Raw genomic sequence first — 18,867 nt, forward strand, 5'->3', positions numbered from 1 at the left:
ATAGCAAGCTAAGTTCTTTAAACGAGTGCCTTTGACAGTCTCAACACTGGCACATATACAAAAGTCAATTGATAGCATTTCTGTCTAACATCAATTCTTTTGAAATAAAATTCCTTTAGAAATTAAATATTTGAAAGGGAAATAAAATAATTACGTCATTGTAGTGACCCGGATTATTCTATACCCGTTCCTATTGGAAAATCCGAATCGTTTTAAAGAATTTCAAATATGGATAATGATTATTTATGAATGAGACATCTAAACCCAGCTTATGAATGAGGCATGTTTAAAGCACAGCATTATTACGTAATATATCAGCTTCTTTTTCACATGATATATCAAGATGCGTTTCGTTAATCATATATGTTTTAATTGTTTATTTAATGCAGAAATGTTCCGCTACGGGGCTCGATAATTGGCGTAACTGAAATTCAAGTTCCCACAATGCACCAGAATACCTCTCCAAGACAAATATGACTTTCACTTTTTCTGAAGTATCTCTGATAAAATGTCAATGGACGTTGGAATATGCACATCTGCAGTAGTTGTTAAAAAGAAGCTTGTGTTTACATACTAAAATTAAAGTACATCTTCTTATATCATAAGCATATACAAATACAACAGTTACGTAACGCAGTAATGTCTTTAATCTTGCTATTAAGTAATTATACCTACAAGGTGTGTTGTTGTTTTGAACCAGCACTACGCTTTATATTTGGAACATATATTTTGAAATTGAACGTTACTTACAACTTCATAGATATTTCAGAACTACATTTTTAGGAATATTGCATAACAAATTCTCCCTAATTCTTTATTTTCGTTAATCTTCATACCTATACCTAGGAAAAAGGTGTACAGGTTACAAACAAATAAGAAAATTGTGAAATAATGCATGAAAGATAATACGATAATTCTAAAAATAGGGAAAAACCAAACACGCCACACGACATAAACAAAATGTATAAGATACCGAAGGGGCTAATCAAATATCTTAAGGCGGACAAAATCTGAGACAGTACATTGGCAGAAAGAAATTACGATTAAAAGACAAACTTCGTCTACAAAACACTACACAGAAAATTAAAAAGTGAGGATTACAAAACCCATTAAATCCTTGGATATTATTTTTTTCTTCGGAATTGTTAAAGATCCCGCTACATTAATGGCATCCGTCATATTTCTAATGATGAATAACTTATGTCAATGTCACCCCCGATTTTTGAGTAACTATGGTATAAAGTACCTATTAAGATTGTTCTTGTCCTTAGTTTTTCCTTTAAAACCGATGTTCGAATAACAAAATCGTCTTATGTCAATGTCACTCACGATTAAAGAGTAACTTTGGTATCTACCATCAAGTACCTATTAAGATCGCTCTTGTCCTCTGGTTAGTTTGTCCTCTAACGTTCGATGTTTCATTTTGATCTTCGTTTCAAGGCAACTTAATTTGTATCATTTACACTCGTTATTTATTGTTTTAATAAAACTTTAAAATTCTCCATTTTGCAAGTATGCATAATATACTACGACTTACAAATAAAAGTGCATGTACACATATTTTATGAAATGTCAATATCGCCAGCTGTGAAATTGACAGTGTATTGATAACTGTGGGAATTTTAGACATAATCTCGGCTATTTTCGTCTCTGGTACCTTTTTCGTCACTTCTGAATGTCATATTTAGATTTTGACCTTCATTTATACATTCACAAATTCCATTTCACTCCATATGGGGGCATCCTGATCGAAACTTGAGACAACATTCTTTCTTATTGGGACCCTTAAGGGGTACCAAACACTTTGACTAAAAATAGATATGGATAGTATAAAACTAATAAAATTTTGACGTAATATTAGCTTTGACCTTTTGACAAAACTATAAAAATTTCGAGAAATTTGAACCACACAATTTACAGGCATTTCATTGGAAAGTTTCAAACATAGCAGTTTGACAAGTTCTAATGTTGATCGATCATTGAGAAGCTTTATTTCTCTTTACTAAAAGTATATAATAAAAACGTTCAGATGGTTTTCAAAGAGTTAACTCCTTTAGGTGTTCTGTACCTTTTTAACTGTTGCAATTAATTCGCGTAAAAAAATCATTAGAGAGGATTTTGATAGTTTTTTGTTCCACTCTAAATTGTAAAAGAAAAAAGAAAAAGAAATGATTTTCGTAGCGGAAGTCAAGACGACCATTTATGGGCAGGGATAGTCCATTTGACAAATTTTGATTTGATTCCTGTTATTATACACCTTAAACATAAATATCCCTTTATCAATTGTAGACTGTTTTTTACCAGACAAAGCTGGTTCTGCCCACGCAAAGCATAATAAGTTGAAAGTGATATATCGTCGTTTTTACCAGTTTTGAGTGAAACATTACAACTGCTATCAAACGCTTTTAGCTTAGTGTAACAAAAAAAATATTTACTTAAAAGGTTTGCAAACTTAAAAGGTTACAAACATTACGTTCAGATAAATTTGCTCATTCCGCTAGCTCTTGATTGTCAATGAAAATTAAATGCCCTTGTAAAAATTGATAATTTCTAATTACAGGATCAATTACGGGAATTTAAAAATAAACAATAAGAAAAAGAACTTCCGTGGTTGCGTCACCACTCCAAGGTCTTTTATATTCCTTTTGGTTCCTTTCGTCCCCTCCCGTGCCCTTATACCATAAAGCGTGTTCAGTTTACATAAAAAAAACAACATTTTTTGTATGATATTACACTTTAGCTTTCTCGGATGTATATCAGAGTAAAAGAATATTTTTAATAACAAATAAAGGATCAGAAAGAATCTTTCAAAAATAATTCATTTTCTAATATTTTCACAAAGTAATAGTCATGAGCTTACCTAAAAACAATTCAAAACACGGTAGTTATAAAAAAAAATATCAAATTTTTAATAAATAAATATCAATATGTCTAACTAAACTAACATTAAGAAAAATAAACAAATGAACATGTTTTTCTGTTTGAACAAATGCGTAATATGTGACCAGACAAATTCATGTAACTTTAAACTAATACATACATAAATAACATGAATTGATTGAATAGTTTTCTCTCATCAAATCCAAATTTAAATACATACATATTGCAGATATCGTTTCGTTCAAAAAAAATCACATGTCTTACCTAGCCAGCTATAAATAATCCCCATGATGCAACGTAACAACATACAGAGTGACATATGTACCATTGTTATATAATATCATAAATTATGACGCAATCTTCAAAAGGAGAAAGTAACAGTTTTAGAGGTCATTTAAAAACCCAATGTCGAAAGTTTAATGGTTTGTATGCGGAAATGTAAAATGAAAAACATAAAAGCTTTTAGTATGTCAACAGACTGAAATTATAATTACATGCATGTTGACAAGTGTCTATAGTTTTTCTTATATATAAACGTCTACACATTGAGTGTTTTTTTTAAATAGTAATGTGACAATAATTTTCAAATTGTAGACACTCCTTTTCTTTTAGTAAAATTGTTTTAATTTGGTTCGCGTCACATTTTGTTTTTCTTTACAAATGTGACAACCCTTTTTCATATTGTAGACACTCCTTTTCTAAGGTCTTTTGGTTCGCGTCATTTTTTGTATAATCCAGAAATGTCTTGGCGATCACTCTTTGTCATACCATCAAATCCGGTATACTTTGGTTGTTTAGTAAATGGATGCCGTGGGCTACAGTGTTAAAATACTTATCTTGAAATTTAGCTTGATACTATTCAAATGTTTATGTATTATAAGATTGTAATTACTGTTTCAAACATCTAGAAATCAATGAATATCTTAAATATCCAAATAGGAAAGGATTGTACCGTGACAAGCTTCTGACCTGGTACATGTAGTTATTATAGGGGTTTTATTCGGTAAAGGTTAAACTTAGTTTACGAAATGTACAATATACATGTGTTTAAAAAAGAATTGAATGTTTTTATTTTATATTTGGGGAGCATATTCTCGACCGTAGAACATGTTGTACGAAAGCAGAAATGTGTGCACATTCTTGTACAACCCTATAACATTACAAAAAGAAGCATTTACTATTATAATTACATTTTTATGCTACAACCATGAAATTAAAAATTGCATCACGACTTCCGTTTGTTTTACTCTACATTTCTTCAATTTTGTCACGAAGAGCACGTGCATTCATAATATTCATTTTTTTTTATACACAAATAAAACATATCCATTTGGACTGACTCGATCAATCAAAACAATGAATCGCATGAAATTGCTTTGCAATGTAAATATACCTGAATGAAATACTCTGTAAAAAAAAAATTGTGACTTACCGAGTTGGTTATTTTATACCATAAATTATTATCAGTTAAAAATTTTTTTTATTTTTGATACATTTCACATTCAAATTACCCCCCTTTATTTTCGTGCCGTTAATTTATTCCTCGCCTGTTGCACCACGCGATTTATATATCCAATGCACAGCGGTATTTCATATTTAATTTATCAACTGCACAATGTGTATTATACTCTTCAAAGATATAAAAATTAAATATACAACGACAAACATATTTTACCTTTTAAAATTGAGTTTTGTAAAGGCGCCGCTATAAATATTTGTTGATATTAATACCATACTAGCAAATATATGTATGCTTTCCATTCATTTAATGATTTGTTTTGGTATTTTCATTCATAAAATTGATTCAGTAAGATGTGGGAGTTGCACAATAACAGATGTTTCAAGATCAAAGTTAATTCACTTCGATGATGCAATACTAGTACTTTATTATGAATTTTTATGCAAATAAATTGTCAGGCGTAACTTGTAAATATAACGGTTTAGAAAGTATATTCAATACATGTAATAGCACATGAACACATTTTCTGAATACAAAATTCACTTAGATAGAAAGCAAAAGTGATAAATTTTCAATTGATTTCAGCACAGTGTAATACAAAGGCATTACCTCTTATACGCGCAAAAGTTTTAAGACGTAAAGTTGTACAGTCTTGGTATAAAAATTGCGATAGCTTGAAATTGAATTTGTCTTCACAACGAATTTCAGGTGTTTCATTTTAAATATTTATTTTTTAAATATTAAATTATTAATTTGCTATAAGTTTTTAGAAAAACACTGTCCACAAAAAGAATAAATTGAGAATGGAAATGGGGAATATGTCAAAGAGATAACAACCCGACTTAGGGCCAGATAACAGCCAACGCAACCAATGAGTCTTCAACGCAACGAAAAAATCCCGCACCCGGAAGTGTTTAGGTTCAAGTAGTTCCAATAATTAGTTCTTCCTTTCAGGGAAAATGACAAATTATGCATATCGGAGATGCGCATCAAAACACATCATTCTTTCCTGCGCCTATATCAACAAATCCTCAGTCTGTATGGTTACTTTTCGTATCATATATTTAGCTGTGCGAAGATTGATAAGAACGTAAAAGGGAAGTCATACTATAGCTTAACTGAGGCATCTTCTGTATAATGTTTGCAGTCTTGTAATTGACTGCTCCATAGGCTTACATGCAAAACAGCTGATCTTAGAAAATAAAAAAATAAAAAGTGCTACATAGAAAAAAAATTTCATGTTCATATCATGTATGTACTAATGTGAAATTGTGATTTAATCGAAAAAAAATAAACCTATAATCAAACAGAAAAAAATGAGTTCAGAAAAAAATTCAGAAAAAAATGCACTATTTTGTTTCCCTCCATGTTTTGACCGGAAACTGGAGTTGTAAAACAAGACTGGTACCTAATCAAGAAGTTATGCTGCCTTCCCTTTCTTTTTACTTTATATCGGTTTACGGAGCTTAGAGATCTTAATTAACTAATGAATTGACAGAATTTATTAATTACTTAATGTCCAGTGACTAGTGTTTCATGCATATTGTGATCGAAATCAATTCATCAATCAATATATTATTAAGATCAGGAAGTGAGTCGACATGGATCAAGGGTTTTTAGGGGTGCCAAAGAACCAAAGAGCCAATCAAAATCATAAGTCTATAGTCGAAGTAAATGACAACATCATTAAAAAATTAAACCAAACCCAAACCAAAACAACGATCGGTTCCACATGTGGAGCAGGATCTGCAGACACTTTCAGAGCACATAATATCACCTTTGTTTTTTTTTTTGGGGGGGGGGGGTGTATTTCGTCTTTTCTGTCTTTTCTTTTCTACGATTTAGTTGTACAAATAAACAGTAAGACATGCGCACAACTTCAAGCGGATGTAGTTTGAATCCGAGAAAGTGTCTGGTGCTCCGGAAAAGTAACAATATCGAACGTCGCATGTATATTGTGGATGGAAGTGATTAGCTAGGGGAGGATAAAGATGGGTTTTGCAGAATAGAGAATGATAAACAAAACGAAAGAACAGCATTTTAAAAAATCGGGAAAATGAAGGCAAAATGTTTAAGAATAGAGAAAAATGGTTTCAAATACAAACAAAAATTTGAAAATACAGAAATGCAGGACCCCATCCAGATCATAAAAGGAGACATATAAAAAAAGAAGATATGGTATGATTGCCAATGAGACAACTGTCCGAAAGAGACCAAAATGACAGACATTAACAACTATAGGTCACCACACGGCCTTCAACAATGAGCAAAGCCCATACTGCATAGTCAGCTATAGATATGACAATGTTAAACAATTCAAACGAGAAAACTAACGATCTTATTTATATAAAAGAATGAACGAAAAACAAATATGTCACACATAAACAAATGACAACCACTGAATTACAGGCTCCTGACCTGAGACAGGCACATTCATAAATAATGTTGCGGGGTTAAACATGTTAGCGGGATCCAAACCCTTTCCCTAACATGGGACAGTGGTGTAACAGTACAACATAAGAACGAACTATAAAAATCAGTTGAATTAGGATCAAATAGGCTAACTCATCAGATGGACAAAAATACAAGTAGACGTGGTAGAAGGAGAGTCTGGTGTTTAAGCTTCAAAATCCCCTAATAAAGTATTTTTCCAGCAGTAATAATTGGTAAATATGAATTCCAATAATTGAAATAGAGTCAAATATCAAATTACAAATACACTTGTATAAGATGTTTAATTCAAAACAAATATGTAGACAAATTTATTCAATACTATTGTTACGATTAGCCATGTTGAATGTCACAGATTTTAAACTTTTGCATCAATTTAGAGCGGATTATTATTCTAAAGTTTAAAGTATTTTTCTATTTCTTATTTATTGAATAAAATTGACTATTAAAACCTAAATAATATTAAAATTGTATTACTTCATATAATTTGAAAAGTCGCGACGAAAATATGACAAAGTAATAAAATAATCTTACCTTGATTTATTCATGGTTGTATATTCACACAAGTTACTCTTATATACTTACTACCATTGATATCTGTATATGATATACTATGATATACTATACGCCTGTTTAAACATTTGATGCAAGCATGCATTTGAAAAACATATCAATTAAATCTATCTCTTTTTTTTATACATTATCACATTCAGACCTCATTTTAAGAAGATAATTTTACCTACTTTATTTTGTACCAATCATAACATTCTCCAAAAACAGTAATTTAACCTCAAAAGGTGTAAAAGGTGATGTTCGTAAATTTCTTTCTTACATGCAAATTTGAATTAAGAGTTTAAACAATATCAATTAACTTTGATTATGTACTTTATAAAGTTAATATAGAACGAAGTACTTCTACTGAACAAAGTAGTAGTCTGTGTGTCAGGAATGCTAAAAAGGGCATGATGAAAATGATAGTTTAATTTATGGGTATAGTGACCAACACTTATTTTTATGAGGTTCATTTAAAAAGGTGTTAAAAAGAAATATTGGAAAAAATGTTATTTTAATATTTGTTGAACAAAACGTTAAAAATTATTTTAATTAAGAATTGCATGCTTCTTTTTGTAACTTCATTGGGGTGTAAAAGCGTTGACCGAAGTACATTTTGTATGAAGCGCGAAATACGGAATAACACGTGATGTGCAGTTAGCCAATCAGAATAAACTTTTAGTATCATAATGAAACATGCATCCATTGTAATTATTATTTGTTGAACATAACGGGATTGTGTTGAGAGTTTAGTATATCAATCGCTAAGATATATAATAAGACATTTTGTCTGTATTGTTCATGCATCGTTGTATATATAATGGAATTTGATGCGACTGTCATACAAGTGAGAGGTTTGGCGCTATAAAACAAGTTTCAATCAACTATTTTCTACATTTGAAAATGCCTGTACCAAGTCAGGCATAGGACAGTTGTTGTCCATTTGTTTGATGTGTTTTATCATTTTGTTTTGCACTCTAATTAGAGACTTTCCGTTTTGAACTTTCCTCGGAGTTCAGTAATTTTTTTTTATTTTACGTTCGGAGACAACAATCAGCTTAATTTCAAAAGTATAAATACGTTAATCACTATTTTTATTTGTAGTTTTAAATAATGGCCATTGAGACAACTGTCTACCAAAGTTTATCAGAAGTTGATGCAACCATTATCAGCAACGGTTCGACCTGTTTTGATATGTTATGTTTAAAAAGAGCAGAGATCTATAGCAATCGGTGCATCAGTCTATATATGTAACTACAAATTGTTTTCATTACAATAATAAATACACTAAAATGATAATAAACACTATATGAGCTGCATGGGATAGAAATCGACTTTATGCAAATGCACGTATACTTGTACATGTATAAAGACTTTGGTGGATTTTTTAACTTTCAAATACGAAATTGAAGATTGAAGAGGAATTTCGGTCTCTTATAAGATTCATACAGATGCATACTTTCCGTAGAAATTTTGTTCAACCCTAAATAGGTTAACAGCTGTCTAGATATTCATTTGTAGTTCACATTATAGTTCAAGTATAATCCAATACATCAACCGATATGCATTCATTACTACATGTATAGATATTATATATCGTAAAATGTAGAGCAGAGTTTTCAAATTTAAAGATAGAAAAAGAAACATTATTCTGAGAACTTTTAAAGTGCATTGCAGTCACCAGGTCGATATATTTCAAAGGATTCCCTCTGCTTTCGCTAGCAAACGAACTTAATTTGTTTGAACTTTGAAGTTGAAAACATATTTATATGATAGATAAATGAGTATGAACATTTCTTTTCAAAGCAAAATGTAACCCTCGTCATTTATTTCTCAACATGCTTAATTTGTAATTAAAGTTTGAACATTTTTTTTTTTGATAAATGATAGTTTTAGATATTAGATACAAAAGTACAGTACCTATGTACATGTAATATGAAAATAAAAAAATGTGATATGATTTTCCAGGAGACAAATGTTCACTAGACTAAAGGACGTAGAAGTTTGCAACAACAGGTCGTCGTACAACTTTCACAATTAGGAAAACCTTATACTGCATAGAAAGCTATAAAATGGCCCTGACATGACAATATACAAAACAATTCGAATGAAACAACAAGCGGTCTGAAAGCAAAAACATACACTGAAAACAATATTGACTTAACGTCACGTGACATATATCAGATGCATATCGATAGTGTATCAAGATTACTCTTCAATATGAAAGAGTTAAAATATATTGTAAACTGGTCCGCCATTCCATCTATATCTCCGCACCGAAGGTAGACTGCGAACACAACAGGGGTCCAGTTTAAATAGAGTATCACTCTTCAATATGAAGAAGTTAAAATAGATTGTCAACTATAAAAGTCTTCGATGTTAATCAAATTTATTCAGAATAAGAACCACATTGATACTTAGGTTTTAATTTCAGAATTTTAAATTAGATTATTAGATATATTTCTCATTAAAGAATGAGCTTATCCATGCTATCATATACTGTTAGTTATCAATCAACAGTTCTGCCACCTGCAATGTCGGTATAATTGTATATTATATTACATTTCTATCATTCGGCAGTTTACTGGATAAAATCATTTTACATTGGCACTGAATTACATTTGATAATTATCAAGATGCGTGTCTTTATCACTGCAACTAGATTACTTATGAGTAAAAGAAATCTCTTCCTTTAGGCCTTCATAAGTCTGTCTTCAAATTAGCTTAAGACATTTCTATAACTTGATACGGCGGCAGCTACATTGGAGTAAGCGGACATTTCTATAACGTGATACGACAACAGCTATATTATAGTATGACAATTAGACCCTTCCTGGTCATCTGAGTACAATAAATTTATTATATATATTAACTTTCTGTTTGATGTAAAAACTTTTGGTGTTTTTCTTTCTTTTCTTTTATCAATACTATTTGTCTGTCATCGAATGGGGACCTTTTAATTACCCCTCTAAATATCCTCCCGTTGGTAAAGGGTGCAGAAAACAAACGCCAGAAGATTAGAAATCATACAAGAGTTTTGATAACTTGATGCTAGTACACAGATTGTAGAGTCTGTTTATTTCTAACTTGGTTGACGATCGAATTTCTAATTTGTTGATATATTAATGTCTGGGGTAACCATTTGTTTTCAAATTAGCATAGCAGAAAATTATCGTTCCCCTCTCGCGTAATGTAGATGATTTTCCTCATTGATAAAGATAAGTCGATATCAATGGTGTATCATTTTAATGAAAATAAACGCAGCTTATCAATAGATGTCACTAGTATACAAGCGTTCACTGACGTACGTACGTAAAAACGACCTTGATTTTTTAAAATTTTAATTTGCTTAAATTTTATAGCCCTACTTTTTACTGATACAACTAAATGGCCGCCTTTTTTATTTCAAACTGCAAATCAGAGGCATCTGACTTATCGGGTAAAGTTTGGGTTTTCTTATCAACAACGTCAAAAGGGGCATAATTCTGAGAGATAAGGTAGATAACCGTGATAAAAACTTCTAATTGGATTAGATTATGCAGTTAGTAGTAAGAGTTACGCAAGACACATAGTTTTCCTATCTAAATCTATTTGCCTTATGGTCTTTTGCAGCATAAACATTAAAGTTATCACGTGATATCATTTCAGTGCAGCGCTATGTCAACAGATGTTCTCACGTGTTGTAAATCATTCAAGTTGTGACGTAATGCAGACCACCTTCGGCAACCTTAAGCGTTTAGATAACTCTGACGGTATCAACAGCAAGGTAACTTCATTACAATTTCAAGGTCTACACAGTGTTTGAAGAAATCAGTTATCATCATGTGAAATCTAAGCATCAGATACGAATACGATTTCCTTTCTGAGGTTATTGAATCGTTAGTATGTCAAGGTCTTTGAATGACACATATTTTAACAAAATTTGTTTTAAATTAATCATTTGGGTTGCAAATTTCCGTTTTAAATTTGGCCTTTAACAAGACGAATTGAAATTAGAATTGAAATTAGAATAGAAAAAGAAACTGTATATGGCTAGGATAGAACTAGGTTAACATATATGGCTTTTTAAACCAATAATATGTAGGTGACAGTAAGGTTTTTATGCATTCGTGAGAAACAGTATTCTATCAATCTGTATTATTTAGTAGCGTACTATATTTTTTAATATAAAGTTGGTGGACATAAACGTGTGTTGTACTTGAAAAATAAAGTAAGTTTTAGAAATAGCGTTCTTTTCATGGCGTTACAAATAGCAAAATTTTGTGTTTGCACCCAAATGCTTTTTTGGTTGTTTTTTTGTCTATTTTTTATGAGTAAATATTCTGAAATATTTTAAGTTATAGGACGATATTACAATAACATTAGTTTATAAATTATGACCTTCTTTTATTTATTTAGTATTATTTTGGCTCCGGTGCCAAAATGCTATGAAAACAGGTCAATTTTCAACATACAGCGCCTGCGTCGAAAAAACATCTTTTAGCATTTCTTTTTTATAACAACTTTCTCTGAAATGAAAACTAGTATATCATATGATAGCCTGATTTCTATGAAATGTTGCTAAACACAATTTTGTCAACCTTTCACCAAAGTCTCTATTTTTAGCCTATTTATTTGAAGTGTGAATGCTTTAAATAAAAAGTTTAACAACATAAGTTTTAATTATTTTCTTCCACGACTTTATCTTTGTATCAACTTAAAACCTTTCTCACTCAACGTCCAATTCAATTAATTCAGGACAATTCAGGGCAAGTAATTTTTAAGTTCAACAATATTTTCAAATTTCTCATCATCCTTTTTTATTTCTATTTCGACTTTATGTTTTATAATATTAAAAAGAAAATATATCAAATACTACTTACAACTTTCCTGTCCGGGTATCCTATGACATTATTCACATTTTTTGTTGACCGTATACTAGTATATAGAACGTAATCGAAACTGACCAGACCATAATAAGTTGGTATCTCATGGAATTATTTGAAATCTAATTTCACAACAAATGTATCAGTTTGGCCATTGATAAATCTAAACAGAATGTACTAAATTATGGCAAATTATTGGCTTTATGAAGAAACCATGTCTCCTCTGATTAAATGAAAGTTTAAAAGGTTAACCTAAAGTTTATTTTAATATTTCGACAAAGTTAAATCTGATATCACATTGAATGTTGAATTCAAACCAATATGAAAATAAGAAGATGTGGTTTGATAGATAATGAGACAACTCCTCATCAGAGACCAAAATGACGTAAAAGTTCAAGGTCAACGTACGGCCTTCAACAATGAGGAAAACCCATATAAAATACCGCAAGATGATTTGATTTGTTTTGAATTTAGTTAAATTTGAGATTGATTAATTTGACATCTAAATGAGAAAACGTCTGATAATATAGTCTAAGAATTAATCATGACATTTGATTTGCAAATGAAGTGGTGAACAAAAGGTTTAATTTGAACTTTTCAAAGTGTTCATATTTATTTTATGGATTGTCGTTGCTTTCAGATTCGGTAACTGAATTGACATTATGACATTGGTGGAAAAAAACATTTCAAATGTTCACCGATACAAAAAACGTAAAGAAAGCACAATTACAAAGACAAAGTATTCGGAAAAAAATAGCATGAAATTAAAATGTTGATTGATTGATTGTGTTTGGTTTTAACGCCACTTTCAGCGTTGTTTGCTATTTTTTGGTGGTAAGTTTTTATTAGCGGATGAGAGCCCGGAGAGAACATCCATGGTCCTTCGGCAGAAAAAAACTGACAGTCTTTACTGGTGCCATCTTGGCTAAGGGATACGATCCAGTGGATCGTAACCCGTGCATGGCTAGCGAAGATGTACTGGTGCAAGGCCAGGACATCGTTCAAAAACTAACAACACACAACTACAAACTGCTGAATTATTTGAGAGGTAATAAATAAACAGAAAATTTAGATAGTGATGTGCTTTATCTTTAATCTTCATGATTAAATTTTTATTTAAAGTACATATCTGTTTACTGTACACCTAAAAAAACAGCGAGTCTCAAAAATGAAGAAAAATTTTGAGGCGAACATTTTAATATTGTGTACACATGATATCACTACAGATTAATGCATTATTTAACCATATCATTACGCGTTAAGTTTGAACGTAAGACGATATTCATTCATAAAAGTAGAAGTACATATTTTATCACCTCCAATCAAATTCCTTTTTCATTTGATTAGAATGTCTACACTTAATGTGAAAGGAAGGGTCATTTCATCAATGTCGGAAATTTCATATCGCTTCATTTAACCGAAGTGCTCAGATTCTAGTGATATAACACTGGTTAACATTAATTTACAGTTGCAAGGTATACTAGATATAGTCTATTTTGTTCAGACTCAGTTGAGGTGGTACGTCAAAGCTCAAATATCCCTTAGTCAACGAATAACTGTATACATTTAATTGAAACTAGAAGAAAAGATACATTAAATGGTTACCGATCAAATTCTATTTATTTAAAAAAATAAAATAAAGTCACATGACAAAAGAGTGTTGAATTAAAAACTACTAATTCAATTTGATCTTACATCTAAAAAAACAAAAAACGAGTTTGCTCCCTTTAATTTGCATTGCATTTCAACCAAATTATATCTCGAATTACCAGAACATGAAGAGGAAAAGAATGTTACATTCGTGCACCTTTAAACAATTTGAACTTGACTTAATGTCAAAGAGATAATGTCAAAGAGAGGAGAAAGATACCAGAGGGACACTCAAAATCATACATCGAAAATAAACTGACAACACCATGGCTAAAGATGAAAAAGTCGAAAAGTCAACTAAGGGAGCTACCATTTGATTTTTATGGGGGGGGGGGGGATGAAAAATTTTGTCCTGCATTTTTTTTTAGCTGTAATCTCTGTCCTGCCTTTTTATTTTTCACTCTGTTCGGTCCTGCCTTTTTTTTGTTTAGTTTATCCTGACTTTTTTTACCTAAATTGTCGTCCTGACTTTTTTTTTTGCAAGTGTCTCATCCTGCCCTTTTTTTTTTACTCAAAACTCCTGTCCTGCCTATTTTTTTCAAATTTCATCCTAGCCCCCCCCCCCCCCCCCCCCCCCATAAAAATCAAATGGTAGCTCCCTAACTTAAATGTGTTTTTGTTAGTCGCTATTTGACTGGCAGATTCATTGGCAGATTGAGACTTATAGGACATAACTACTAGAAAATAACAAATGATGCTGATTTTCAATTGAACAGACAGATTGCAGCAAGCATATAATTTGAGCAACTTTATAAACAAATAAGCAAAATGCACTTCAAGCGACGCTTTTACAACCCAATAAATTTACAGAAATAAGCATTCAATTTTAAAATAAATGTTAACAATAAGTTTGTAGTCGCTAAAAGCAGATTTGAAGTACTTGATCTGATGAAATACAGAAATAGGAATACTCATTTTATCATCACATGGCACATATCTTTCCGTTTGATTTATACTTTCCTGTTTTCACTTAATATGAGTGGTAAGGTCATTGCATAATAGTCGGAAATCGTACATTACATCACTTATCGGGCTGTTTGAATAATATAACACTTGTTAAAACTAATTTACAGAAGAAAAGTTAATTATATATAGGCTGCATTGTAAAGACACTTCTGTGTAGTGTTAAAATTATAAAGTTTAAAATAAGAAATCAGCGAAAAGTTCAATTATTGTTGGAACAAAATCAAAATTTTCGAAACTTGAATATTTTGAAATTAGCTAATAACCATTTTATTTAAGACAGCCGAACATACAGGCATCGATTTCTATTTTATTTAAGACTGTCTATCTGCAAGTGAGACATTCATTTATAACGAAGATTTCAATTTGCTATACATCTCAGTTGGTATACCTGATAGTCGTTGCTGCTTTTGCAACCTATCTCATATTGAAATAGAAATAAATGTATGTTTCACGTTCCTATTTCAGAATAATGATACTCCCAAAGCAGTAATATTTCATACAAACGGGAGCGAGTCGTATCATGTTCATGATATATTTCGTAAGGAAACTCTCTTTATTGCTCTGCATGCATGGTAAAGTATAGTATAGTCAAATTGTTTTAACTGACTAATTCTCGCCTGCTAGTTCACTATAGTGAGATAAACTAAAACTGTTATTATATAATAAAACTGTAAAAATAATGAATTTACGGATTCATTGTGAAATAATACTGCATATAAATTTAAATTTTGATCGATTTAAAAGAAAATTAATGAATCACAAGGGACTACTTTAAAAAAAATAACTACTCCGTAGAGCAGCATGACATAAATATAAGATAGCTTGGTGCTTGGTGCGACCATGACAAACATGACTAAAAAATCACGTGATTTATCTTGAAGATTCGTGACGAGCAATGAAAAGTAAACATTGATAAAACTTTCGTTACAGTTATTGCACGAATCTGTCTTCCAAATCTCGTCGTGTTATTCAGCATTGAAAATATAAAGCACAAACCAAAACAATAAATCCCCTGCCCCTTCCCCTTTTCAAAATTGTTGGCCTGCATTTTACGACAATTTGGACGATTTACGACCACATATTTTTCAAAGTTTATCAAAGATTTAAGTAAAGTATTATTATTGCATCATAATTACATTTTTACTCTAGATATGTATTCTTGGGGTACTGGGGCCAGGTTTGTGCAATACATGTTATACTCGTCATTATATTTGCTTATACCAGATCTTAATTCACAAAACTTAGCGATTGTCGTTTTTCCCCAGAGTGGTTTATCATCGTGCGTGCATTAGTTTAAATAAAGCCTATCCAATATATGTCTGTTTTGTCAAATCTACTGATAAGATATTAAACATCCGACTGTAAACCTTTAAGTTATGTCAATTGTAACTTTTGTAGAGCACTTGAAAATAGCAATACTACTTCATTCATGATGAAACACTTTAACACAAAAAAGTCATACATTGAATTTATTGGTGACAGTTCATGATAAGAACTAAACTTATAACTTTCCTTGAAATGATATCAATTTACGTATTATGTAACACAAGAATTCATTTGTCTTCATATGCCATCACAAAAACTACTAAAAATCTATAAGACATATAGTTAAATTTCTACTAACGGTCTTTTTTATTTTTTACAAAATGATTTAAATTCTTTGCAGAAATAGTACTACTAAAATCCTGAAGAATATTAGTTTTTTTAAACCGTTTTCAATTACAGTGCATGATTAAACTTAGATATACAATGTTGTCTTTAATTCTGTTAACGGATACCGTGTTATTTAATAAATTAAAAAAGAATAAAAAAATATTCCAGGCACACAAATCCAAAAAGCGCTAAAATCAAAGCAACATGCCAGAATACTAAAGATCTACAACAGTTAACAAAACATTTAAAATAAAAAAGATTTAGCAAGCGAATCATAAAAAACGGGCATGAACTCAGGAGCTTTAGAAGGATGCAAATTCCTGCCCCACTAGTAACACCTGTTATGATCTATCATAACGCAATCAATTGACATATCCTTAACTGTAAGATGCGACCGTATTTAAAAAGTAGTTTTTATATAGTGACAAGTCAAACGCAATCAGACACACTCAATCAATGCTTAAATATAATAGTAATAAATTTTAAAATAATTAAGATTTGATTTACAACTACGCAATTTAACAGTCATGTATGCTACGTAAAATTTCGAAAAAAAGTTTAAGGAAGTCGCAACTCGTTCAGTATCATTAATTTTGATTAATACCTCTTAAAAAGCACCGCACATTAAGATTATACCGGCTTATAAAATCTTTTGGCATCTAAACCTTTAATATGTCAGCACACAAAGTAAGAAAAAAAAAAATACCGAACTACGGGGAAAATTACAAACGAAAAATCAAATGGCAAAATCAAAAGCACAAATACATGAAATAGATGGAAAACATCTGTCATATTCCTGACTTGGTTCCGGCATTCCCTTAAGTAGAAAATGGTGGAGTTAACCTTGTTTTATAGCTAGATTAAGCTCTCACTTGTATGACAGTCGTATAAAACTCCGCTATTTTGAAAAAAAAACCAATGTGTAGACAAAACAAACATACATAATAAGTAGGGTTACAGCGGTTAATTTTATGTTATAATCTGAATAACTATTAAAAAAAAACAACATAATATGCCAACAAACAAAAAACAAAATACAAAAAAAGCACATAAGCAATAACGAAAGACACAATAACCAGTAAAAAAAGTAGGAAAAACAAAAATATAACTTACATTTTACACATCTCTGGACCTTTCAGCAAACTGCAATAATCCAAAAAAGCCCCTTTATTTTATACCACAAAATAAAGATCTCAAATATCATGCGAAAATTCTAACAAAAGAGAACAACAACGGACAAACACACACTCAATTGATTTTTCAGCAAAGTGTTATATTCCAGAAATGTCTTTTCACTCTATACCATAAAATATCATATCTCAAATACCGCACGAAAATTTAAAAAGCTGACTTACAGACTAGTACTCCGTAGACCTTTCACCAAAGTGTGATATTCCAAAAATTTCGATATATTTTAACCATAAATCATGTATCTCAAAGTCACTTTGTATTGTGACGTGTATGTGATAACGTATTACCAATTAACAAATCAAATCTCGTTAAGTTAAACCTTTACAACATTCAAATATAGAAAAAGCCCCAAAAGGAAAACACGTGCATCACACATATTTTTAGTTGTCGAAGTCTATACAATAACCACATGGACTTTTTATTTTTGCGATAAAATTTGTGATGAAAGATGTCTTTGCTCACGTATGCACAACTCGATGCATTGTATGCACCTCGTTGCACGTAATATGTATTATTTCATTGATTTGTAGATATGTCATAGTGCCATGTTGAATTAAAACACAGTTATATTAAAATTGTATCAATGATCTACTGACCGATTACAAATAGTTCAATTCGTACCATACTGATAATTTGTATAGATATAAAAGGATCGATATGTTGGGTATACAACAAACATCCCAAGTTTACCCGAAAACAAACTGATTTTTGAAGATCTACATGTATTGAGGACCTTTTCGTTTTGTAACTTTTGGTTAGAAGTACCCGATTAATGATGTTTCCGGAAACATGTCTTTGCGCGCGCACGGTAATACTACTTTTTTATGTCCAATATAGTCTATTTTAAGGATGTTTGCGCCTCTATCTTTGAGTATCTGCCAGACTTTCGGAATCCTCTGGTTTTATTCATGTATTCCCATTAAAAAAGATGCTCACTAACCCCTACTTTTTTCCCACTTATTTTGTTACTTAAAGTTTAAAAAGCCATATTTAAAAATCTTATAAATTCTTTATTTTTTCACATTTTTTTAAACAAAAAAGGTGTAAATGTTAAATGCATGAAAAATCTAGAGATAATTATTTTCCGCCAAATTTTTAATGGCTTATATCTCAAAAAACAAGCACACGGACCCTCCATTTTTTTCTGCTTTTTTAGTTTCTTTATGTATAAACTATCAATTCATATCAGTCTTTCAAAAA

General features: G+C 30.9%; 1 protein-coding gene across 7 annotated transcripts in view; it reads right to left on the bottom strand.

Annotated features, from left to right (window-relative positions):
* LOC143042684 (uncharacterized) overlaps positions 1-18,867 on the bottom strand; it is a 92,961-nt gene that overhangs the window by 22,120 nt on the left and 51,974 nt on the right. The window contains exons 1-2 of one of the 7 annotated variants that reach the window (XM_076215116.1): positions 17,832-17,928; positions 17,590-17,619 (exon numbers count right to left, since the gene is read on the bottom strand). The exons of 1 other annotated variant lie outside the window; for it this stretch is intronic. In XM_076215116.1, the coding sequence (XP_076071231.1) occupies positions 17,590-17,600 (11 nt within the window). In that variant the 5' untranslated portion in view covers positions 17,601-17,619; positions 17,832-17,928. Of the gene's footprint in view, positions 1-750; positions 911-3,040; positions 3,109-3,144; positions 3,163-7,324; positions 7,429-17,589; positions 17,620-17,831; positions 17,929-18,867 lie in introns of those variants that run through there. 5 more of the 7 variants (XM_076215112.1, XM_076215115.1, XM_076215119.1 and 2 more) reach the window with 5 other exon arrangements.

The sequence above is a fragment of the Mytilus galloprovincialis genome, chromosome 8 (assembly GCF_965363235.1).
Source record: "Mytilus galloprovincialis chromosome 8, xbMytGall1.hap1.1, whole genome shotgun sequence".
NCBI classification, from domain to species: domain Eukaryota; kingdom Metazoa; phylum Mollusca; class Bivalvia; order Mytilida; family Mytilidae; genus Mytilus; species Mytilus galloprovincialis.